The 24,929-nt window shown below is 40.5% G+C and overlaps 3 protein-coding genes across 5 annotated transcripts; all 3 read right to left on the reverse strand.

Annotated features, from left to right (window-relative positions):
* Window positions 1-2,368: 2,368 nt before the first annotated feature.
* On the reverse strand, window positions 2,369-3,294 carry nmbb (neuromedin Bb). The gene is made up of 3 exons (XM_037448595.2): window positions 3,051-3,294; window positions 2,720-2,901; window positions 2,369-2,625 (listed from the first exon to the last, which is right to left on the reverse strand). Exons 1-3 carry the CDS (start codon window positions 3,214-3,216, stop codon window positions 2,572-2,574), a joined length of 402 nt encoding a protein of 133 aa, XP_037304492.2. The 5' UTR covers window positions 3,217-3,294; the 3' UTR covers window positions 2,369-2,571.
* Window positions 3,295-4,959: 1,665 nt separating this feature from the next.
* sec11a (SEC11 homolog A, signal peptidase complex subunit) lies at window positions 4,960-8,176 on the reverse strand. The gene is made up of 6 exons (XM_037454421.2): window positions 8,002-8,176; window positions 7,388-7,497; window positions 6,227-6,376; window positions 5,988-6,107; window positions 5,552-5,609; window positions 4,960-5,440 (listed from the first exon to the last, which is right to left on the reverse strand). The coding sequence occupies exons 1-6, from the start codon at window positions 8,050-8,052 to the stop codon at window positions 5,390-5,392; spliced, it is 540 nt and encodes a 179-aa protein (XP_037310318.1). The 5' UTR covers window positions 8,053-8,176; the 3' UTR covers window positions 4,960-5,389.
* A 3,892-nt stretch (window positions 8,177-12,068) lies between these two features.
* Window positions 12,069-22,547, reverse strand: LOC119196133 (alpha-protein kinase 3-like). Of its 3 annotated transcripts, none has more exons than XM_062561820.1 (14): window positions 22,104-22,547; window positions 21,740-21,962; window positions 20,573-20,694; window positions 20,151-20,268; window positions 18,670-19,987; window positions 15,445-17,497; window positions 15,076-15,223; window positions 14,823-14,950; window positions 14,682-14,717; window positions 14,324-14,598; window positions 14,071-14,159; window positions 13,743-13,960; window positions 13,203-13,251; window positions 12,069-13,099 (listed from the first exon to the last, which is right to left on the reverse strand). In XM_062561820.1, exons 2-14 carry the CDS (start codon window positions 21,865-21,867, stop codon window positions 12,787-12,789), a joined length of 4,995 nt encoding a protein of 1,664 aa, XP_062417804.1. In that variant the 5' UTR covers window positions 21,868-21,962; window positions 22,104-22,547; the 3' UTR covers window positions 12,069-12,786. The 3 variants fall into 3 exon arrangements, with proteins under 3 accessions (XP_062417804.1, XP_037307493.2, XP_037307502.2); XM_037451596.2 differs by having other exon boundaries at window positions 15,445-17,506; window positions 22,104-22,546; XM_037451605.2 differs by lacking the exon at window positions 22,104-22,547 and having other exon boundaries at window positions 15,445-17,506; window positions 21,740-21,997.
* Between the last annotated feature and the right edge of the window lie 2,382 nt (window positions 22,548-24,929).

Below are 24,929 nucleotides of genomic sequence, written 5' to 3' on the forward strand. Positions count from 1 at the left end.
TCAGTCTGCCTTTGGTTGTTCAAACGGAGCACTTAGAAATTCAAGGAGAAGCCAAAGCTGGATACACAAACAAAGACATAGCGTGAATTATTAATCAGCGTCACCTGTTGGCTTAACTTTGCTCGATTTTGGGGAAAAAAAACTTTTAGAGTTTAGAGTGTGGCTTCACTTACTTAAAAGTTGAGTTGAGTTTTCACATTCTTCACCTGTTATCAGATTAAAACAGAATGTTTATTCATTTCAATTGGGTGACAAAAATGATAAGTCTTCATAAGTGTACTGGGCAGGAATGCAAATTGAGTTGCCAAGATTCACTATTGTCTGGTAAACATCAATGTCCTCTACTGTCTGTTGTGATTGTTCAAAGTAAAATAATCTCACAAATGGCATACGGAACGACTCTGCAGGCAAAGCTTGAATCAATAAAACACTAAACTGTCTGACTGTGACAAAGCGTCAGTATGGAACCATAAGAACTTTTTTCTTCCCTCAAACTATGAGCAAACAAAAGGAATTACTGATCCCTCACTGAAAAATATACACCTCTCACACAGCAGTGAGTTGGATAAGGTTATTTAAAAAAAATCACTTAAGTATGAAATTAAATAAGTATTAAAATTAACTTTTTTTAAAAGATAAAAATATATACGGCATAATGGATGCACCAGCATAACTTAAGCGTAACTTAATTCTGTAAGCTCAATGTTGTATCTGTTATTCGGGTCGTCTAGTGTGAGTTTCAAGCTGATTACAATTATTTAACAATTATTAGTACAATTCTCCACAGCTATTATACATAACATTGCTAAACTATCTAAGTATTAAAGAAACATTAACTTTTTATTTGAACTATCTGAATCCCAAACTGATCCCTAACTGATCTTGTAAGGTGTACATTAAAATGGCTCATACCAAAAATAATAAAGTTTAAAAAAGAATCCATGAGTAAATAACATTTTAATTTGCTGGAATTTGAAATGTTTTTTTTTAATCTTCAGCAAGCCAAACCTCTGAAATTGTAGACACGCAGCTTATCATATGTGTAGTTTGGCAGAAAGAAGGATAATTGGAAACATCTTGGTAAAAGAACAATAAACAGAGATATTCAAAGTAAACAAAGCTGCTAAATTAAATCTTCCCAGAAAGTTGTGCTCATTTGCAGAAGCACACCAATGAATAATCACTGTATCAACATATTGATCTCAACTGTGTGACAGATTAATAACATGTTGCCGGACTTTTCCAGTTGGTTGATAGAAGAAACAATATTTGTATTTGAGTAATAATTTTATCTCAGTATTAAAAAACACAAGAGAACATGCATGTGTTACCTGTTTAAATAATAAGCAATGCTGATTCATTATTAGACAATAAAATTGTCTTGATTGTTTTCTCACTGTGAAGACAAAGGAAAAGTTTGTACTTTCACAGGTAACCAAAAAGAATGTGTTCACTCTCCTCATCAAATCCAAATGTTTTTAATTATGGACTTTTTTGTAACTACCGAGCAGGCTCATTTCATCAAATTGTACCCAATTTTCAGGCCTAATTTGTGTATAATGCTTTTTCACCTTAGAGCTACAGCTTTGGCAAAACAAGGTTGGCTTAAAATGTGTATTTAAAGAAAAGAAAAAAATTGACTATTTTACCAGAACAATTCTCTCTCTATGACTCTCTATGACCATGAATAAATATTACACTTGAACCTTTTAGGACTGCTCTATTGGATTGTATTCAATTTTAGTGGACATATTCTTTATTCCAAGTTTCCTACTTAGACAAATTTTAAGATTTAACAAGAAATCTAAATTATGCAATTCTCATCTGAATAGTGGATTAAACTATGTTTCCTCCCACCTTTGAATACTGTGAATATGGATGTAAAGCATTAGTCAAAGTATTATGTGAGAGCTATTAAAATAGCCTTCTCTTTATCTGCAAAGTCTTAGCCCAAGGCAAAGAATGGGCCATCTCACCTCAGCACTATCGATCGAGAGAATCATCTCTTTATGCCTTTTATAAGATGCCTACACTTGGATTTATATAAGTTTTATTCTGGACTTATGTACAAAAGTTTTTAAAAGATTACTCATGCTTAGCATAGGTTGGAGTGTGGAGGTAAAGTGTATATCAGACCCTTGTGAAGGCAAACAGGGGCACAAGTTTTCAAGCCATTATCTCAATTACAGAAACCGGACTCTGTTTATTTTAGACCACGTGCACTGGTGCCCCAATGAGCATGTCTCCATTAAGAAACATATAAGAAGCCTGCAGTGGGGGAGCCACAATAAAGCACTTCCGTGAGGGAATCAACACATTCCAATCTTATCATCATTTTTCTGACTCAGATCAAAGTCACAGCAGTGCAAATAATTATTTCATTTATTATAAATAATTTTGAAAGACCAAAATATCATCATGAAAATAAATTGGGGGAGAAAAAACGTTACATGTATTGCAGATGAGCATACATAGTTACATTAAATGACAATCATGATGAACTGTACATTTATTTTAATCCCGGTCAGATGACGTGGAGTCCGTGTTCATGCGTGACGGACATCATCTGTATCACTTTTTGCGTTGGATGTAGCTTTCTAAAATCTTCATCAACATGTCCGCCTCCTGAAACAGAGAGGCCATACCACCACATTCAATAAACATCCAATGTCAGTGCCTTTCACTGCGCAAAACGCAACTGTGCGCGTGTGTCAGTCACCTGGGGGTTCGAGCTCCTCTCCCTGGTATCCACCTGCGCTTGCAACTCCCCCCGCACGAACTGATGAAAAAGCTCCAGGAGGGCGCTCTGCTCCACGGGGAGGCTGACCTCCAGCGCATCGATGCCCTGAGCCGCAGGCAGCAGCGGGGCGTCCATCACGCTCTTCTTGCCCATGAAATGTCCTGTCAAATCCAAGAACGCGCTCGTGAACAATTTACATCAAACCAAAGGGAGAATACATCTTTACCAGAAACGATAGAAGCAAGATGTTATGAGGTGAAGCGAAAACGGAGACTATTGACAGAATTTAAGATCAGACGAGCTTTCTTACCTGTAGCCCAAAGATTGCCTCTTGGATTCACTTTAATTTTTGCAACTTTATTCCTAAGCTCGGCCAGATCCAAACTGACTGCAGCGGTGAAAGACACGAAGGACAGCAGGATAAGACAAGCAAATAAGCCGCAGTGGCAAACTGTATTCAGCGTAAACCCTCTCATCTCAGCGCGGATCAGCGAACTGTCCCCCAGGGTTCAAATTGTCCGATCTGTGTCCTGTTAATCGTGGATTGCTCAGACCCACCCAGCTTTTATAGGCTCCCCTGTGCGGGGCGGGCTCTGGCTGTGTTGCGTTTAGTTAACTTTTCATCAGCTGCTTCAATTTATGTGTGACGCGTCATGCCGTTGTCACGGTTTTGTTGAACCGAGCCTTTGGCTGTGCGTATTTACGCACCAATTGATTCATGTTAATCTCAACATAGATGCGAAATCAGACAAAACATTACACCAAGCAGCCATTATGGTGTCGTGTTTCTCCAGGTTTGGGGATTTTTTTCTGCATTTATTCCCCCAAAATAAATGCATCGTGCACGTGGAACCAATCAAGTACATTTGGATAAAAGCTTCACAAACACATGAATCTTTTTGGGGGTTTGTGCACTTTTGGTGTGTATTGTGCAACCCAGCAACACGGATGAGGGGATACTGCTCGCTGATGGAGGAACACAACAACAAGTCCCTTAACCCCCCTCCCCCCCTCTTCCTGCGGTCAGGTCTGACCCCTAACAATGACTAACAATGCGCCACATGGCATTTGGCCAGTTTGCAGCATGTCGCTGTGATCGCCATCAGGAGAACCTGCTGATTCTCTCTGCTAATTTAGAGCTGATCGGACAGTCAGTCTCGTTGTCACTTCAGGGTGCTAAAGTTGCATGTTTAAGGGCTTCAGTTTGCATCTTGCCCTTTGCATAACCTTTGGTATTCACACACACACACACACGCGTACACACACACTTTTTTAAAGACATTCTGCACAGTTGAATGTCAGTCTAATTAGAAGACTGTCTGACCATCACTCTCACAAACTTCACAGATTAGATCAAATGAGACAGTCACGGTTTTGTGCAACACTGCATTTACCTTATATCGCCTGGTGGATATCACAATTTACTTCTGACCACCCAACCACCAACTGATACTTGATGAACAAGAACTATGGAAGATTGATCAAAAAGTTTCAAGAGACCTCTTGATATTTAAATTTCCTCATCCGCGGTTAATTTCTCATGCTTCAAAATACAGGCAACGACATCAAGGTCTTTAGGGATTAGAGGAGACTTCCAAATAGAACCCCAGCAGTTTCACATGGATCAATATTATGGTTCTATTTTGATCCATACTGCTTCATGATTACATGGCTGCGCTGGAAAGCCTCAGCCAATTTCATGTTGATGACAAGGTTACTTTCAGTGTGCTGCCACTGCATGAGAGGTTCAAACTTAACATGTCTAATGTTCAGTTTAGTTGGGAAAGTTATAGTAAAATTAACATTACATCTTTTATATGACACGTGCAACTAGTTATTTTGGGTATATTTGGGCAATTCTACCTAATTTGAGCTTGCTCCTGGTTTCAAAGAGTATTTAGCTTTATGAATAAAAAAAAAGAAAAACAGGTGGTATGAAACTGTCATCAGACATTTGACTTCAAGGAACTTTATTTTAATTTATTTTTTCTTTACATTTTCTATCAAAGAAGGCATTGCTCAACATTATTTAGGATAAGTAACAATTTTCCTCTTAAGAGGATATCCAGATGAGATAATGCTCCCTGAACAAACACTGAACTGGATTCTGTACTAATAAAAACAGATGTAGGCACGCCATTAATGTGACAGGTCCTGTCATAAGATTGATACTGTTGCTGGATCATCCAATTTTTTTTTTTTAATATAAATTCCATCACTGCAGGGTGAACAATGGCTTTTAATGTAACACAGAGACAAGAGAAAATGAGACAGAGTTAAAATAATCTGTGGATTATCGTGGATCAAAACCAGATTTCATATTTAATATCATTCATATCCAGTTTTCATAAAATGAATCAACAGGAAAAAAAACTGGTTCATCTTGATGAATGCAGTTTCACATTCTCCGGATTACAAATAAAGATGCATTTCAAACTAGATGTAGCCTGATTCCCTAACAAAAATATTTTTAAAGCTTCAATTTTTCAAATGTAAAACACCCTATCCACATTTCTACAAAATGTTCACACAAATGGTACAAAAAAGCCAGTTGGGTTTGACAAAATCTAACTTAATTCTGTTTTGAAAGGCATGCGTGAGGTTTCCTGGACGTGGTTTGTTTTTTTTGAGTTGTGAAGTTTGGGCATCTCACTCTCGGTGGACCAACACAAAGAGACCCAGCATGAAGAGAACAGCATACTGTGAAATGAAGACAACATTTTTAACAAGTTAGTTGGTCGTGCCGAAAATGTTCAAGCCTAAAAAATGAAGCAAATCTTGTAATTGGTTCTCACGGGTCGACACACTTACTTTGAACTTGGGGTAATCATTCATGAGAATGGTAACAATTCCAATGTATGGCACAAACCTGGAGATGTTAAAACAGGCTTACGGTCACGATATTGCATCATATACGTAGCTCTTTAACTGATAATGTTTCCCACAATACACAAAAGGTGTCAAACTTCGGTGAGCAGCTATATCGTTTTGGGATTTAGGTGTAGTTGCAAAGACAAACTTAACAGCACGGCCATTAAAATGATAAAGACAATTAAGCCATTAATCAATATGCATTATTTGATATTATGTATTCTATGTGGGTGATGAAACTTCCATTGATTGCAATTCTCCTCCAGTTTGAGAGACAAATATTTTAATTATACTACAATAGGGGAAGTTTTCAGTCCCATTATTTTATGAAGATATCTTAATCATTCTGTGATTTTGTTCCCAACAGTGTACTTACCCCCTAGCTCGTCCCACCACATCTTTTTTCTCCAGCCAGTGCTGGCCCTGCTTGTAAAGTCCTCTGTCGTCCACTGCATTGTTGTCCCCTTTGGTCAAAAACTTAATGTCACCATTTTCCCTGTGGAGGAAGTATCAGTGTGATTGGGAAATATCACAGGCCTTGCATATTCAGATTACTTTTAAACTTTTAAATTCAAATTAACCAGGGGCAACACTACTAATAGAACGTGTTCATACTTTTCATGGATCTTTAGTACTCTGTGTACTATTGGGATCTCTCTGCCCTCTATCCTGAAGACAACAATCTCTCCGACTCGGATGGGATCCTCTACCCGGTTGGTCAGAAACAGCAGGTCTCCCCTGTGGAAAGCTGGCTCCATACTCCCACTGAAATGAATGGTACATACGAATCATCACATTAGTTACTTAATACCATTGAGATCATTCATAAAGAACATTTACACTTTTATTAAATATGCTACGCCATTCTCAACCTTTTGTTTAACAGAAAATAGCTGCGTCTTGTGGCAGCGAGAATATACATACATTTTAAATTACTTCAAACTAAAAATAATTAGCATATGACTGAAATAGTTTTAAAAAAAATGACTCAACTGAAAACCCTTGGGCAGGAAAAACATAGATCACAGGGTGAACGAGTGATGCCATCGTTTGAACAGCACAGGTGATAATAGTACACGTCCTAACAATATGATCGACAGGTCCACAGTCGATCGCCTGCTTCTACACATTGTTACAATTAGCTACAGATCAGGGTAGACCAAAGGGTTTTGTTGCAGAATGATACTATATCCATACAATATTTCTGTATTTAGTATAATAATGGCAAATGTATTTAATGTTCTTTTTGTTTTCAAATGATTGGCATTATTAGGTAAAACTGCAGCTCAATAAAGACTTTGGACTGAGAGTCAAATATAGCTTTAGTGATCTGTGTATTACAGAGGGATTTGCAATTCTTCAAGATTGTTGACTATATTCTATCTGGATGAGGCTCTCTCCAATGACCAACACATATGTATAATAGAGAGATGCTGTATAAAGAAAAACTACATCCTAGTAAAAATGAGAAAACCCATGATATTCAGTGACTGAGCTACGGTCGCCCGACTGAAAATACCAACACCACAGAAACCATCCAGCTTTTACAAATGTAGCTTGGCTGACATACACATTACAGACTGTCCTTGGGGTGAAGTACTTATTCTTTATTCATGCATTTTGTCATGCAGAACACATTACCCTGAGAAGTTCTTCGCTCCTCACGGAAAGTTAGCTACTTAAATTCACACATCAGTAACTCCCATCACCAGGGGCTACAAATGCCACATTAAGGCAGTGCAAGAACTTAATAACCAACAAATGTGACTCATTTACCTGAGGACAACAACAATTGGACTCTCACTACCAGTGACAACCATCAGTCCCTTCCAGATCATCAGGGCAGAGGAAACAATCATACCAAAGTTCAGCACCTGGTAATAGAGCTGCAAACAAAAAGGAACATTAGAAATGCATCTCTAGTAGTATCCCCCCTAAAAACACCAGCTATATGATTAGCTGTAAATAACACAAACCCTGGTTTTGAATAACTCACGACCCCAAAATCGTTGTTAACTCTGAATATTACAACCATATGTTTGATCGGATTGAATTCCGTGGGGATTCACCGGTAACGTTGTGCTAATGTTAGACTTCAGCTAACGGTGCCGGGACGATTGAGTGGTAAATGAGGAAATTAGCTAGCAAAGCTCCGCTTGAATCGGGGTTATTGTTTGAGCAAGGTTACCAGGCGTATTTAAACTTATGCTACAATATGAAAGGGACCTTTAGGAGACACACGGCCACGAAAACGGGGCACTTTCTATGTTGCTAACAGGTCATAGACGGGCTCCAGCGTAAAAAGTGGCTAACATTAGTTAGCTCAGCGGTACCTCACCATACAAAGACGCGGTCGTAACATCGGAGTAAAATCGTGTTGGGTTACATACCTGACGCTTATTCATGCGCCGAACATCGTCTAGAAAGTCTAGCGACATCATTGTTGCAAACACTACTGGAAAGAAAAGGCGCCTAACGCTGAATCACATTAAGACGTTCAGCGCAATCTGGCATATGGATGCACGGTCCACAACTGAAACTTGCACCGGAGGCTTCCGGGTGCGCTTAACCGGAAGTCCCGCCCCCGTGTCTGCGCTTTGTTGAGGTGTCAAAACAGGATACGAGAGCAGAAGCGGTGCACGAAACTACAAGAAAATGAAACGTGTCGTTGCTCTACTTTTTAAAATCATGCTTCATAGTAGATCATAGACGGCCAAGAAAACATATTGTATTAAAATAAGGACGTCAGTTTTCATTCCCTGGTGATTCAGTAGAAATTGCAAATATAGTAAAGAAAACATAATAAACATATTTATTTATTTTCTTTCTTTTTCTTTTACATAAAATGCTAAATGTTTTGTCAAAAGTAAGATGTAAGTTCATAGGGAAAAGTCTGAGATCTAAAGTAGATGGATAATACAGTAGATACTTTATAACTCTACTATAATGTATCCTTTCAGATTACACACACACACACACAAGCCTTTCGTTTGATGAGCCTTCCTTAGAGCCAAATAGGGTAAAGCTTACAATCAGTGGTATAATTATAATGACTCAGTGGAAATCATAAACCAAACAACCACTATTGTAAACAATAACTCTGAAAGAGTAATTGGTGGCCTATTTGGAGGTGGGTAAACACTGTTCTGTAAATAAAACAGTGCATAAAGGAAATGTAGGGGAGTTTACTTTCCACTACATCCCTAATCAACACACACACTGTGAAAATTGTAATAATATGACACACATTACAAACAAGTGGGAAGCTTTCAACATCCCTAATTATTACTTTTTGTTATCAAGGACCACATCTAATTTCCTCAAGGATGTGCGATTGACTGAGTAACTGATAACAGAATTATAGTGACTACACAACAGAAACCCACCCTCCATGTATTTTTGTTGACTCACCCAGTGGGGACCATTAGCAACATATATGAATCTATTTGAGCCATCATTAAAAAGTCAGGTTTTATGTTGCATTTATATGACTAACACTTAATTGTTTTTCTCTCAGTGTTTAATATTCAAATTGATGTGTTGGTCGTGTGCTTTTCTGGATTGTGTTTCATTATTCCCCTTTTGTGATTGGACTCCATGTTATACTAAGATGGTGTTTTGGCAATGTATCAAACAATATATTAAACAATTTGCTATCAACCAACCGAGGGCAGAGGTAATCTCAAATCCTTTACAATTTTGTTACGACTTAAAAAATAATTGTAACAAAACCTTCCTCCTCTGCATGCATGAAGATCCAAATGCACTTATGGAACAACAGCAGCTGTCAAGTTCCCACACACAGAGCAGTTCAGTTACTCATTGATGAAATTGCTTCTCTTGGGTAGTTTCTGACCCACAAATACTGAATTGAATTCAACTTTTTTCATTCTTGCTGAATTCATAAAAATAACTCAAATGTCTCTGAATTTCCACTTTTGTACATGCCTGATGCAAGCACACATCATCAAGAAGACAATGCAATGTCACTGCTGGTTGATGGTGTCCGTGTCAGTATTTTTATTACAAATACCTCTTTACACGCAGGTGTTGGGAAATGTTGTCATGTGCTTGTAATGCAAAACATATTTGAGAAATCTTTGGCAGGGTATTGTTGGAGATTCGTCTAGCATCTACACCTCCTAATCCTCTGCAGTAATTGAAAGGAGGACTTCTCCGCCCTATTGGATAGCGCTTCAACATGTTCATGGCTGCCATGCAAACATAGCATTTAGACAACACTGATTTGATTCAGATTTAGCCTTTGTGTGATATTCATCAGAATGTCCCTGTTACTTAATCTGCAATAGCTTGCTGTAATGTGATAGATTACCTCAGCATCGACACTCAACCAAGCGATGGCACAGAGACCAGTGGCAGCCTGGGACTTTTGTTGGAAGGTAGATAAAACTTTTTTCAAATACCAACTAGTCTGTGGCATTTAGGGACGTGGGATCATTTTCATTTAATCTGCCCAAATGGTCAACTTCCCTGGCCCGCTGATGGTAATTGAGGTCAGTTAGCCTCAACAATGTGAGGTCAGGCAGCCTCGTGAGAAAGGCCACACACAAACTCGGTGCTGTATCCGTTTCCCCCTTTTGTCTTTTGATTTAATTGGATCTTACCAACGTCAACCTCATTGTTGCTCTGATGCTGTGCAAATAATGTAGAACACAATGTAAAGATGTAATTTTATAATATTAGTCAAAATGGTGATAATGAAATTTGATCTTTGGTTGGAGGAGCATATTTCTTAAACGTTGCAAAATAATTAGGCTGAATGTGAAACTGACTTCTACAAATGTGTTTAATTTATCAAAGACCCAGCCTCTGAGTGTGAGGTCTTCACATTAACGAAACATTATGTCTTATTAAATGAAAAGTCAATTAATTTGGCCCACATGGACACAAAATTTCTACAGTTGGGGACTCACAATTGTCTCATTTGCTACGTCTTATCGTGGGTATTAATGCTGAGATTACTATGAGCGATCCAGTGCTCTTCACAGCATTCAGTCAGAGCTACTCAGCGCAGCAAGAAGATCTGTGCCAATGCATATTCCCTCTGTAATTTCCACACTTTGCTCATAATTATTTCTGTTATATCTTGCAGGACACTCATTCGAATTAGGGTATGTCTCATTGTCATAATTCCTTTCAGACAAATGGGATTTTGATAACGGACAATGAAACTGTCATATTTTTTGCCACTCAGTGATAGTAATGAGAATAACCCTTTATGGTAATACTTTTATTTGTTTGTAAGGAGTATGTCACTTTTTAGAGCACTAATTTACTATTGTGCTAGTTTATACCTGTCATTTAAAAACTATCGACTCATGGAACCCTAAAATTAACCCTAGAAAACCATTACGGCAGTATGACCTACTGCAGGTAAAGTTGTTTTCACTTGTCTTATTTTCATGAACGGTGCGATGATTGAACAAACAGTAGGTGGCAGGAGTGTCTTGTTTCAAGATAGGTCCGATATCCTCCATGTTGTTATCACACATCAACTACACAACATCCATTATGTTCATCTGCGATACCGGGGGTGTGTGTCTGATCCATATATATATTTATATATTTATACATTTCCTTGTGTTTCCTTCCTCACAGATATGCAATGTAACAGAAGTGTCAGCTACCTCACACTAAAGCCTGTCATCGCGTCCTTCTGTTGGCAGCCCTTTACGCTCTCACACTGCTGGACAACATCAGAGTTGACAGTGAACTTCTTTGTGAAGTGTACATTTTGATGTGCGTGAGGCCAATGCTTACATAAAGGATGACTCACTAATGACTGTGAATCACAAATGATTATCATGATGAAGTTTGCCTTTCACCCAGTAAAAACACACTAGTCGCGAGTGTCACGTCACTCTCAAATATTTTGTGTTGTTAAGCATGCAACTAGTGCCATCATCGAGTCAAATTCAAATTTTCCTAATTCTTTGGTATATACCTGAACCTTTTTTGCACCTAAACTACATTCTAAATATTAGCATGTTAGCTCAAAGCATTGTTTCAACCCTGCAGTGCAGACACACAGCCGCCAGCACTGCAATGTCTCATTTTGGTCTTAAAGTCGTTCATTTTTTGTATTAAGACCTGGTTCCAAAATAAACTGTGTTGTACATTCATGCTCCCCATACAGCAGCATTACTTATTTGATCAAATTCTGAAGAATATGATGAAAAGGAAGTGTGACTTTAGTAAAATAGTCAAAAGGAAACAAGCCCAAATAAGGCAGTCCCCTTCATAGACATGCTATAAATAACCAGCACTTGTCAGTATAATGAGGGAAAGCATTGTGACAGAGTCCTCTCAGGAGTCTAAGATAACACAGTGTTACTTATCTTTCAAGACGATGTGATAATGAGTGACTGCAGATGTCAGAGACATTGAGTGGGCTGGTTACATTGATGTGATTCAGCTCACTCCACAAAATTCAAAATTCAAAAAGCACATCATGCACCTTTACAGGCGGTTTCCACAGACATACTAAGCATCATTATATTTTTTTATTCAGTCAAAGTCAAATAAAATGTGCAGTTTGCAAAATGCAGTGCAATGTAGAACAGCAAGTAAACATGACAGGTTACAACATAAAAGCAGAGCACCATTTGCCACCGTACAACAGTGTCATTTGACGCTACATTTGGCTTGATACATAACCAAAACATTTGGTTTGTTTACTCACAGCGTGTACTCAATGTGCTGTACTGTGCATCCGTTATAGCTCAACTTTGCTATTGACATGGCAAATGCCCTACATTCAGATTACTACAATAAACCTCGTAATATTCTAATTCAGTTCAAAAAGTGTTGTCTTGTAAATACATTCAGTACAAATAGACTGTCCTGGGATTGGGATTCACAATCTGTGACATGCAATGGTACATGGATTGATAGAATACAATCCCAGGAAAGCTTCTTCTCACTTTACTTCACTGTATCAATCCCAAGATTGGTTGAATGTAGGAAACAAAAGACAATAACCACAACACGTGAGGACATCAATCCACTCTGATTGATATTGGAGGAATGGTGGCTGTCAAACACTATATATTAATCTCTTTCCTGGTCTCTGTAAGGGTCTTATACTTCTTTCAAAAACAGAGGCGTAATCAGGCTTATTTTGTTTCACCCAACAGTGTTGATACAGTGAACCTTTACCCGTTTAGGACGACAAGTTTTGGAGCAGCCTTTTCTTCAGTGGGGGTGTTTCTTCCCTCTTGCTCAGTCTTCCTGGGCAGTCGGGGGCTTCCAGCAGCTCTGCGGCCGGCCTGAGGGCTGGAGGAGCCGCCGGCCATTTTGCGTTGGAGCAATGGACTCCGGGAGCCCTTCGGCTTCGATGGTGTCGGTAAACAGTCCATGACCTTCAGTGACCTCAGGCTGAGCAGACCGCAGAAGTAGTTGCAACGGTGCTGGGAGACAAACTGCTCAAAAACTTTGGGATTCCCTTCAACAGACAGACCTTGATGCCTGCAGCAACACACGACAAAGCCAAATGTCACAGCTGTGATTGTTGTCAGCATGAATGTAACTTATCTTTAAAACTAGGGTTTCACTCCATAATTGTACTAACCCCGTTGATTTCACTGAAATCCCAACATTGGTGATCTTGGTGTCAACACCTGCGAAAACAAAACAACACAATTACTCTTTTTTTCTGTTGTTCAGTAGACATTTTCAAATACAACAATGTGAATATTCACTCGATTGACTGAACATGTAGGAGAAAAAAATTGACAAGTAGACTCTTATTGCAAGTGTAACGCTTCATAACAAAACTTGTGTCTGTGTGGGGAAAACACATGTCTCCTTCTACGGGTTGAGAAGGTCACATTTTAAGTAGATCAGCACAGACAAATTGTTTGGCTCCCACACTCTTAATTGCAAGCAACATTTTACTTCATTTGTTATGGTGACTAGTGTGTGTAATCCATCACACGCTCAATGCCTCCTCAATTCAGAATAAATGCTTGTTTTTGAAGCGGCATTTAAAGAAAGAAGGCGGCCCCAGTTCAAAAGCATCTTGTATTCCAAAACATTCTCCTATTAATAAAACTTCACTTAACATACATTTTTTCATTTTCGCTGTTGAATTCAAGCGGCCGGCCTATACCTTCGAGTCGAGTGAGTAGCAGACTGCCATTGGTCCACTGAAAGATCCAGTGCTGCAGCGCACAGCACTTCTTTTCTGCCTCAGAGCCTGACCGCATGTCTATTGCGCCTGAATGATCGAGGGTGGAGTATTTCTGAAAGACCCCCGACAGATCAGCCTCCACTGTGGCATAAGGGACCGGGTTTGCTGGTCGGTACATCAGGTAGACCGGGATCACCCTGTGTGACAAAGATGACACCATTGACTTTAAAGCGACGCTGAACAGTGCGTGTACTGTAAAACTAGATTTTAACTGTTGAGGAGAAGTTGAAGGAAAGATCGTACGCACTCAATTCCAGGGCCGAAGTTTGGAATCGTTCTTGCCTCAGCGGAGAAGATTTTGCAGTATTCCCGAGCCAAGTTCTGAATTTTACACTCCTGTATCCAGAACATTGGATTTTTTTTAATCCTGATCAGATTAGTGCCTTAGTAATTATACGTGGGTGGCAAGAATGACTACTGACTGAATTACTTTAATTCTGGATTTGTAAACGGATTGAATGACGTATCTAAGAGTAGACAAATCAAACCTTTTTACATACCTGCTTCACAATGTCCAGGTTCCTGTCTATAAGGGAGCTTTCTGCTTTACCTCCGTAGGCGATGGGGTTGCATGCTTTGATGATGCACGGTTTTCCGGACTCAAACACAGGCTCCAGACCATAGATGACCTTTGCCCTCCAGACTTTACGAGCACACCCATCTCCAATATGAGATTCCTGCATCATTATACGTCCAAAAAATGTGTTACCCCAGACGCCTGAATCCGCCACACCCTTGTTGAATATCATGGGTGTCATTTCGATCTCTTCTCCAACTGCGTAAAGAACAAATGTAAGAATGGCAGTCAGAAAATAATTTGGAAAAGCTGTGGATGAAACACGTAAAGTCTCATCTTACCACCAAGGTCCTCACGTAGGAACATTCCAGCCAAGACTGCAACAGTGACAGAGAGAGAAAGCGGAATAAGACTTATTTCAGTCCAGTAATGTAAAGACAAACATTGGTTTTAAACCAAATGTAAGGTAAAAGAGTACTTACTATCTGCACTAAGGAGACAGTCTGTTGATTTGGTCCCATATTCATTAGTGATCGTGCAGCTGTAAACACCAGAGTCTTTGCAGGTGGCCTGAACAATTGCAAGATTGACCTGAGTTTCATCCCCTGCGCTGAGAACCAGAGAAGAAAATCTTTGTTTTTCCATTTCACACAAGAAGCAACAAAACCATATTATATCATTTTTTATATGATATATTATATTCAGATTTTCCTTGGACTTGCAATGAACACTTACTTTACGTTAATCTGAGCAATTGGCTCTGTATTTCTGTACCATTTGATTGTAGAGTCACTGAGTACATTGAAGAACTGGCACCACAGTTTTAAGTGTCCGGAGGCATCGGCAAACGTTTCACCCCTGACCTTACGAATAACTTGAGGTGCTGGAGGGTAAGAGGCACAAACAGAAGGCATAGTGATGTATTCTGGGGTGTATATTAAATAACAATAGATAATTTAGCTTAAATGTGGAAAACAGATTTTGCACAATTTTTCTCAATTTATACATTATAATTATTTTTTGATACAACTACTGCTAAAGTAGGACAATTTCTAATCAGCCAAGCATTGTAACAATTTCTATTAACCATTCTGGCTATTGTACCTTTGAATGGGTCGTGCTTCTCCTTCTCCGCCGGTTTCCCCTGAGTCTTTGGGACGTGGATATCCTCAGTGGGCGGTTGACTTGGTGCTTGAGACTCAGAGGCCATCTTCCTCCTGCTCAAGAGCGGAGAACGTCTTGCTGCAGGACTGGTCTGCTCCACAGGGGGCCGAAGTAGAGGTGACCTCCTTGACGGCCTTGGAGATGTGGCGAGGGGTACGGGATTGGCGGAAGGCTTGCTGCTCTCTGAAGGATCTTCCTTTGTCTGAGTGGGGTTATCAACCTGTAACGTGACCTCTAAGGCCTCATCGGTTTTGGCTTTGGGAACGATTATTTTGCGCCGGGCCCCAGACGCCAGTTCTTGTGGAGTAGCAGAAGGAATAGGGGAAGCAGAGTCTCGTGTCTTTGACAATGGACTAGCACCAGAGGTTGGATTGCCTGAAACGTCGGCCCTTGAAAATTCCTCAACTCTTGAGCTCTCTCGCTGAGTATTTTCTTGTGTATCTGTTCCATGTACACTTTCAGCGGCCAACATCTGCAAAGGACTGCTGTTTGAGTCGCGTTCTTCCATTTCGCCTTGATCTAGAGTTGTGGAATTAATATCATTAATCCCCTTTGGTGTTTGGTAGTTGAGTGTAGTTTCTGTGGTTAACTTTAGTGAAGCTTGGATGTCTTTGCCGTGAACAGATTCACATTTGGCACGCTCCGAAACTGCATTACTTGACTCTTGATCCCTGTGCTTGAGGGGTGTAAGTGCGAGTGGAGTCCCAGGTTCTCGTGAGACAGTTCCAGATGAAAGTCTTTTGGTCAGTGCATCCTTAGAGTTCAAAGGGGTATGAATTTGTTTTACATTTTCGCTTTGAGAAAGGGAAAAAAGTGGGGAATCTTTAAGAGGAACCTGAGTTGAGGCTCCAGTTTCCTGGCTAATGTCCATGACACCATCATGATATGTTCTGTCACTACCATGAAGTCCTGCAGTCTCTGTAGTGGAGCCGGTGTCTATGACAGAGATTGGGGGGATTACAGATGGGTTTTGTAAAGCCTGAACATGCTGTGAGGTTGCACATTGAGACTGACTCTGTTGATGATCCGTTTTATTTAGTTGGTTATAAACGTCAATGAGGGTTCCTTTTGTGTTTCTGGGAGGAGTTACACTTGTATCAGTTTCCCTGTCAGACATCAACTTCTTCTCTGTTGGTTTACTGTGATCTTCTTTTAACTCCTCACGTGCTTCTGTCACAGTTGTAGTTGGATCTTGTACAAAACAAGCATGAACCGGTAAGGCGGTCACTGAATTTAATAGCACCGAATCAAGAGCCTTTATTTGTGATGCCAAAAGTACAGCTACATGTATGTCATTTGGTTTTACCTGGATCTCTTTAATCCTGAGTTTATTTTTTGTGTGTTCTGAGGGTTTTTTCTGGAGTGGGATTGCAGGCTCCAACATAGATGAGTGTAGATCCTTTGTTGTTGAAATAGTTTCCTCTTTCATTTCTAGCATGTGCTCATTCTTCTCAGTTTCTTTATTGGATTCACCCTCTTTATCGGTTGCGTCTTTGGTCTTTTCTGCTTCTTTGTGTTCAATCATATGCAGGACAGTACTTTTAGTCTCCATCTCAACTATCTTCTCATTTGGAGCCACGCTGTCAGACTCCAGGAACACCTTACCTACCTTTTTGCCTTCGACTTTCTCATCAACTTGTAATTCTGTCCCTTCAACAGTTTTTATAGCTGTATTAAATTGGCTCTGCTGGGCGCAGGGAGAAACGTTACACCCTTGGAAGTTCTCACCACCACCAGGGCTTTGCAGGGAGGACTTCTGTATGTCTGTAAAAAGGGCCCTATGGCTTTCATTTGATCCCCTGGAATGGTCCCATGTGTCCTGTGTAATTTTATCAATCGCTGCTTGCAGACCACAGTGCGACAACGGGGTCTGGGTGTCATCTGCCACCGCCTCTCCTTCTGATCTGGTCTTTTGTGGTGGTTGCGCACCCATCTGGTTGGGGGGAAGCCCAAGGCCGACAGGTGCATCATTCCTCTTCATCTTTGTGTGGGCCTGTGTAACCTCGGGGGCAAAATACAAGCAGAGGTTTCCACGCTGTAAATACGTATCCCCTTATCCCTGGCTATGCAGAACGTGGACAAACACATGTCAATTCAAAAACAGCAACAGCGTAGCTAGCAACAAACAGAGAACGGAAGAGGAGGAGCTTGGCGCAAAAAATGGATTTATGAACCAGAGAAAAGATGGCTTGTGAAAACAAGAAACTACACATCCATCCCTCAAGAACCACTTTACTTCCGGTCTTTGTTTAGTTCCCCGCCCCTTTCCCCCCTCACAGCTGAATTCAGGTTACCATCACTTCACCTATATTTAAGCCCCAATTAGTCACTCAATCCCTGTCAGGTTATCCATCATTCTACCCCAACAGTGTTATTTATCAAGCCCCCAGTGTTCTGAGTGCAAACTATTTTTTAATTTAGCACGAGAGGTTCCCTGTGTCATGTCATGGGATAAGTCACGGTGTAGCTTAAGAGTCATTCTAATTCTGTCCATAGGCTATTTCAAAAAGCAACTGCGAAACATTCAAATACTCAAATATAAATTCTTATTAAATGTTTTAATAATGTTTAAAGAAACCTGTGGCTTTGCTCAGCTGCTTGGTTTCCCTTTCTATCTAATGCTGAAGCCGGCAGGCCTATTCACCAGGAAGGAAGCTATTTTACATTTAAGTGTCGCCAGAAAGGAATGCGAATCATTTTAAGAGGTGCTTCAGCTGTGCATGTTTTTGTCTCAGCACTCACTGCTGTCAGTATTATACCATAAAAGCTAGAGTCAGGAGGATTGCATGAGCGGTGTACAATAAAGATACACAATCCAAATAGCAAAGCTAATGCTTACATAGTCTGTTGAAACATGTACTGTTATCATAAAGGCCTAAACTCAGTAGTTGTAAAGTTACCAAATGTCTCACTAATGGAATTGCTTAATCTATATATCCTAATATTTTCACAATGCCAAACTATAGTTATGAACTAATGGCATGAAAAATATACACCGGAACTCTCAACCTTTTAAAATGAATGTACCTGTTGCATCTGTCAACATGTGCGTCAGCAGGGCATACTTGTAAAAGCCCTAAATAGCTCCAGGATGCTTGTGTTACTGATGAGGCCTCTGTTGGCAGCACAAAGCGCCCATGAGCTCATGCAAAAAGGTTCGCTCACCTCGTTCAGCGGCGCTGGGCGAGACACAGGCACATTCCGTTGGGCGGGGCTTGTTTCCTTCGCAGGCAGCCGATGTCCTGCTTGTTCACGTGGAAGCGAAGAGGTCGTGCTCTCACGTGGTGTGTTCACCGACACAATGTCCCCGCGTGCTAAAGATTCACCAGTGGGAGCGTGTAACTTCTCATCCACATCCATGACTTCAACGCGTGCCGTCTTAGAAACGTAACCTTTCACTGTGCTTCGGGGTGGTGCTGTTGCAGCACTTGACTGTGGATGTGATGAGGTCAAGTGTGGACTTTGTTGCTGCATTTCAAAATGTTGTTCTGTTTCATTACCTTCAGATCCTGAAACAGTAGGACTCGTAAAAGCAGCAGCGGGTACTGAGTTTGGAAGTTGTACTTTCTCTAAAGGAACAGCTACCCCAACAAAAGTATGTCCCTCCTTTAAAGGCCTTTCACCACTCAGTACTCCCCCTGTTTTAGTTCCTGAAACAGTATGACTGGTGAAAGCAGCAGCGGGTACTGAGGTAGGAAGCGGCCCTTCCTGTGAAAGAACAGCGACCTCAACACGTACATTTTTACCCTTTGAGTGTTTTCTTTCAGTTTCTGATTTCTGATGTCGTTCTGACACCTTCCTTGAGTCCTCCGCTGATGAAGTAACCATGTTGTCTACATCCATAAACTCCTCTGAATTCCCCTCTGAGGGAACCGGCTCTGTGCACGCCAGACTCAGAGAGGTTAGGGTCTCATCTTTTGCCCTTCTGCCCTCAGATGGCAGCTCTCCTGGTGGACTGTTGGACATTTTAATCTTCTTTTTGACAAAGGGGGTCTTGGGTTGGTGTGCGATAAAAACCTTCTGGGAAGAGTCGTACGTAAACGTCCCGCTCTTGTTACCAGTTTCACACACCTGTCCATTAGTCACAGCCGACACCGCTCCATTAGCGACGCCAACTGGCTTCTCCTCCGCCTGCTCCACAGTCGCCTCCTGTAACCTGGCTACGGTCTCCACAGGTGCAGCCTGAAGGCTGTCCTCGGCGCCCCCGTCCCCCGTGGAGCTCGGCGTGCTGAGAAAGGCCTCCATTGTGGAGCGACGCTTCCTCTGTGTGCGGTCCGGACTGATGGTTCGTAGCGGCTCCTGGTTTTCTTTGCCTTCCGCTTCGCTGCGTCTGCTCTCTGCCTTTTGTTTGAGTTTGGCGAAGTAGCGCTGGTGGATCTTGAACTCGTTCATTTCGCCCACCTCCAGAACCCCAGAGCAGGACACGATGCCTTTGCTGTTGCTGGCTGAGGTCTGGTATATAGCTGCGTCCTCCACAGTGCAGCTGCAGAGAGAAGCCAATTTCGTTTGTGAGAATTCAAAAGTGAGAATTCAAAAGGGCTGTTTTAGCTGAACTTTGCTGTACAGTCATTCAAGTTTGTTTATTGAAAGTTTGTTTAGAAAAAAATGCATTCAGATGTCATATTGGTGTTTCCAAACATACATACTTGTAGATGTGCAGGGAATGGTTCTGTCCATTGCGGAAAATTTCATATTTGGGCAGTCCACAGTATCTGTCCAACTGCACATCATCCTTGTACCACATGACTTGAGGAATAGGATATCCTTAAAAAAATGAATATACCATCATCATCATTATCATCATCATCAGAGGAAAACATTTCTGTATCAACTAAAAAAGTTTATCCTGCAATTCCTTCCCTGCAGCGTAAATGAAAAAGCGCTTGTCTTGCATATTATACAAATATTTTCAGATGTATTGGCAGCGTATTGAGCCATATTTTTCTTTACGTTTTCACAAAGACATTTTTTCAACAAGAATATAATTATTGTATGTTCCTCTAATGCATTTCCATTAGGGCACAAACAGCTTAAAGCCTTGAAAAGTTGGACAATGAGGTTGTTTTACCTGTAACCACACAGGTGAACTTCACATTGCAGTTCTCAGACACAGCTCTTGACTTGAGGGTTGTTTCGAAGGAGGGCTGAGTTTCCTCAGTTAACTGTGCCATCATGCTGCACAGTGTGCTCCTGTGCAAGAGATTAAGACCACACTAAGATTGTTTCCATATAGTGTTCCATGCCAGTTGTTTCCCAGAGACAACAAAAGCTGAGGCAAGTCTTACAAATTCTGTTTCTATATGCATTCCATATGAAAAGGAAAGAAATGTATACTGGTTGATATTTGGCATCTGATTTTTAGAATGAATAAATATTTGTTGTATCGTTAGAAAGGCCCAATTATTCCAGAAATTTTAATTAAACAGATGAGATACTGTACATCACCATACATGTAATGGCTAAGAACACTGATGTGGAAATGTGGAAGTAACATCGGACACTTACAATGACTTGAATTAATGTTGGCTTGAATGCATATTATAAGAGCAATATTGTGGCGCTTGTATAATTATCTGGTGTTGACATCCATTTCCTTATAGGGTCAGTGTAGTTACGATTACACTCCACTGCATGTGACTCGATGAGCAAATAAATCAAACAAAAATTCATTTATTTAAGGTACTGTGCATAAAGTGAATAACGCTATAAAATAATACTTCAGTGATTTAGCTATGACGCGTACAATTTTAAGCAAAAAATAGTTATTCACCCAATTATGGAACCAACACCACTGTCTATATCCTCTAAATCAGCTTTATGTATCATTTTGCAGTGATAACGCTCAGCAGATTTTTGGGGAATGGACCACAGGGGTAATAGTTTTTTTCAGGACCAACATAAGATAACAACGAATCAAGTTTCTTAAATTTACATTCCCATGCCACTGATGCTGAATATCACTGTATTATCTAATCAGTTAAAACGTTCAGGGAGTAGACAAAAATATATTCATCTCATCATCTTAAACCTTAAGGTCAACTGTTGCGTGAACAGATCTTTTTTTAAAGCCAAACCTATTGTCGGTGTGATGACAATGCTGCCTAACTGGGAGGCTTTTCTGAAGCAACACTTGTGGGCAATGGAAACAAACATAATAACAATATCCCTCCCAAGGTTTGATGCTGCAACACAACAACAGGTAGTACAGCACCCTGGGTTATTGTTGAGTGTGTACCTGTTCTCTGGCCGCACGTTAGAAAGGTAGCTGCAGCTACTGGACCGGCTGCTCCCACTCATATCATCCCCACTGTTAGATCTTCCATTGCCAAAGGAGGAGCGCGACGTCGTCCTCCGTGAATCCATTTTCCACAAGATAAAGTAATACTCCAGGAGAAAAAGAGTTTGTTTTGTCCGTTTTTTGTGGGGCGCGGGGGGCTTTCCAGAGAGATTAATAAGAGCTGAAAGTAAGCCAATAAACAGCAATTATGCAGACAAAAAAACACACAGTGTCCTAAAATATGAGAGATGCCTTGTAAAAATATCTTTTAGATCCTTTCCTATTCATTGTTTGCATAAACTAGTTTATAGATTTAACTCACCATTCACAAGTGTCTCTGCCTCCTTTGACAGACACCCCTCTGCACTGCCTTCAGCCACTGCAATTTCCAATCAAACATGAGCATGCGAAGGCTGCTGTACTATTTATAGTGGGCCTGCAAATAGGCACAGGAGCACATCACAGTTTCCAAAACTTGCCGATGGACCATTGAAAAAAAGAAAAAAAAAAGTTAAAAGCCATCACAAAAGTCTGGAGAGAAATGAAAAACAAATCCTTTTGAAGAAGAAACTTCCAGAGGTCCACGTCAAATTGAAGGTCTTTACGGGCTTAGTACCCTGAATTAAAGGAGAGGATTTTTAAAAAATGGGTGAGCTTTCTTTTCTATTTGGTTTCCAATGCATTACATGCACACAGAGAAGAGAGGACGCAGCTGTGTGGTCAGCTGTGTGTGCTGTCCTTCTCCTCAAACCTTTTGGCTCTGTGTACAGACTGTGGCAAAGAATAACATGAGTCCGTCAATCAGCAGAATGACGACTTCACTCTTAAGCCCATTAATGCGAGCAGCATGTTCTCTCTGCCATGCAGTCTCACCAGGTTACTTTCCAAAGTGTGGATGACAATGACTTCTGTTTGACTGAATTGGCGTTTTATCTCCCCTATTATCAAAAACATTAAAATCTAAAAGGACATTTTACTACTAAATAAAAATCGGATGGTGAAGCCTTCCGGAGAGCTGTGGCATGCATTCTCCAGGGAGCCACAATTTCATTGGATCCCCAGAGGAAAAGCAGTAGGAATAGAACAGCCTTATGTAGGCCGACAACAACGACTGCAAACCCAAGACATGGGTTTTTATCTTTACAAAACATGCCCCCGCACAGACGCACACGCACTCGTCTATTCTCACACACACACACACACACACACACACACATACACACACACACACACACACAAATTAGCAATCAGGGATTACATTTTTTTTTTTTTTTTTAACCAGACAAGTAGAAATTATTAAACATCACTTATACAAATGTTTGAATGGAATGCCAGCATTGACAAAGAGAAACTAGAGCTATTTATTATCAAAATGGCAATAAAAATTCTTCTTCTTCTTCGAGTTGCATGGTAAACAAACTGTAAATCCTTCAAATCTTCTTTCAACTCCGCTGATACCGTTGCTATCCTCTGAATTAAAACTTCCTTGAGTCTGCTCTCCCAAAATCAAGTTGAAAGATGTAATGTTAGACTTGTATGGGCGGTGGAGCCCTGTGTATGACAGGCAGTCCCCCTTTAAAGGCCTCAGCATGGTCTGAATACTCAGGACGGGGTGTGTACAGAGAGATCAAAGCACAGCGCGGGGGGGGACTGGGGGGGCACACAGGGGACAGGAGACTCTGTCATGTGACTCTGTTTGACAGTGAATCCCCTTGTTGCCAAGCTGCTGATGGCTGGAAAGGGATTTCCTAATGTTGAACCATTTATGTCAATACATAATAAAGGCATAAGCAAAAATATTGTCAAGAAATAGGACCAATGGACATCCTTTCATAGGTATCCAATTGCTATTTTTCAATTATTCTTTTCCACCTTTATTGGGCAACCACTTCAGAAAAGGCTACAACCCTTTTTTGCTATCTTTTTTTAAATAATTCCTGTCCAAATATTTAGACACTGCATGCCAATTTCCACATGCTTTTCTTTTTATAGCACTTCTCCAATTCCTCTTGTGTCTTAGTCTGGCAGATTTATAGAAGGGGCTACAGATAATGACCACTGAGATCTCTATACATCTGGCTTTGACGATACCATTATCCGTTTTTGCTAACATAATGGTGCACATGGGGCAAATGTGATTTGTTTCAATCAGTCATTAGAGCCCAGTGGGTATTGGTAGAGCTCAGTTCTAAAGGACTGTTTCCAGATGTCACAAGAGGGTTTTGACCAAAACGTACAAAGCAGAAAGAACAAGTGTCAGCTCCACAGTTTCAATGGCATTTATTTACCAGCTCCATAGATCTTTAATAGTGACCATTCAGCAAGTGATCAACTTTCTCTTGTTTTTCTGGGTCAGTTAAAGTGTAAACTGGCCATTGTAGAACACACCCATTCACCACTAAAACATGTACTATTTGCTCTCTTGTGGTGGCGAAAAACAAATGAAAATGTAATTTAATGTTTCTGTGCAATTTAACAGTCACAACAATTTTGTTATGAACAGGTGCCGTGTGTGACTTCTCCCCAAGTAGCCTGACAACAAATAAACATGTGATGGCTGACAGGGATATTCAAGTCACTTTTATTGGCTGGCATTTAAAATGCCTTTGATGGTGTTTTATGAGGTAATGAACCCCGCTCCTGTGTTACAGAAAGACTTCTAACCAATGTGGAGTGTTTCCTCTTGTTCGGTTCTGTTGATTAATCAAGTGGTTGGGTGCGTTCAAACTATTTTGTTTATTAAGGAAAAAAACTTTTACACTTGATGCAACTAGTTAACTAAAACTCTTAAGACTATTAATAGTAGTTTGTGTACAAAGAATTAATTTGTGATTGAATAAAGTGGGTAATAAATGTTTGATGCTTCCCGTGCAGCAAATCAACACTTGAGATTGATCACTACTATTCAACCTACATGGAGGGCCAGCTGCGCTGGAACATGCTGTTCCAATCCAACTCGGATATTAAAGCACCCAGATCCAAGATGGTGTGAGTGGCGACGTGTCAACACGGACCCACGGGAGAGGGGCGCACCAATGTGCAATCTCGGATGGAGGCCGTCATATGTCAATCAATCCTTCTGGGGAGCATCGTAGCATGTTTACGGGTCCATGAATGCAGACTACAGACAAAACAGATTTTCAAATAA

This window comes from Pungitius pungitius, chromosome 4, assembly GCF_949316345.1.
Source record: "Pungitius pungitius chromosome 4, fPunPun2.1, whole genome shotgun sequence".
NCBI classification, from domain to species: domain Eukaryota; kingdom Metazoa; phylum Chordata; class Actinopteri; order Perciformes; family Gasterosteidae; genus Pungitius; species Pungitius pungitius.

Excerpts from the sequence above, each read along its gene's own strand:
- nmbb (XM_037448595.2), bottom strand. The coding sequence starts at position 3,216 with ATGAGAGGGTTTACGCTGAATACAGTTTGCCACTGCGGCTTATTTGCT. Across the intron at positions 2,902-3,050 it reads AGGCAATCTTTGGGCTACAG|GACATTTCATGGGCAAGAAG; the intron begins GTAAGAAAGCTC and ends TGGATTTGACAG. Across the intron at positions 2,626-2,719 it reads AGAGGAGCTCGAACCCCCAG|GAGGCGGACATGTTGATGAA; the intron begins GTGACTGACACA and ends TCTCTGTTTCAG.
- sec11a (XM_037454421.2), bottom strand. The coding sequence starts at position 8,052 with ATGATGTCGCTAGACTTTCTAGACGATGTTCGGCGCATGAATAAGCGT. Across the intron at positions 6,377-7,387 it reads CCAATTGTTGTTGTCCTCAG|TGGGAGTATGGAGCCAGCTT; the intron begins GTAAATGAGTCA and ends CATTCATTTCAG. Across the intron at positions 6,108-6,226 it reads GTACTAAAGATCCATGAAAA|GGAAAATGGTGACATTAAGT; the intron begins GTATGAACACGT and ends CTTCCTCCACAG.
- LOC119196133 (XM_037451596.2), bottom strand. The coding sequence starts at position 21,867 with ATGGATTCACGGAGGACGACGTCGCGCTCCTCCTTTGGCAATGGAAGA. Across the intron at positions 14,160-14,323 it reads ACCTGGACATTGTGAAGCAG|GAGTGTAAAATTCAGAACTT; the intron begins GTATGTAAAAAG and ends TTCTGGATACAG. Across the intron at positions 13,100-13,202 it reads ATTTCAGTGAAATCAACGGG|GCATCAAGGTCTGTCTGTTG; the intron begins GTTAGTACAATT and ends GTGTTGCTGCAG.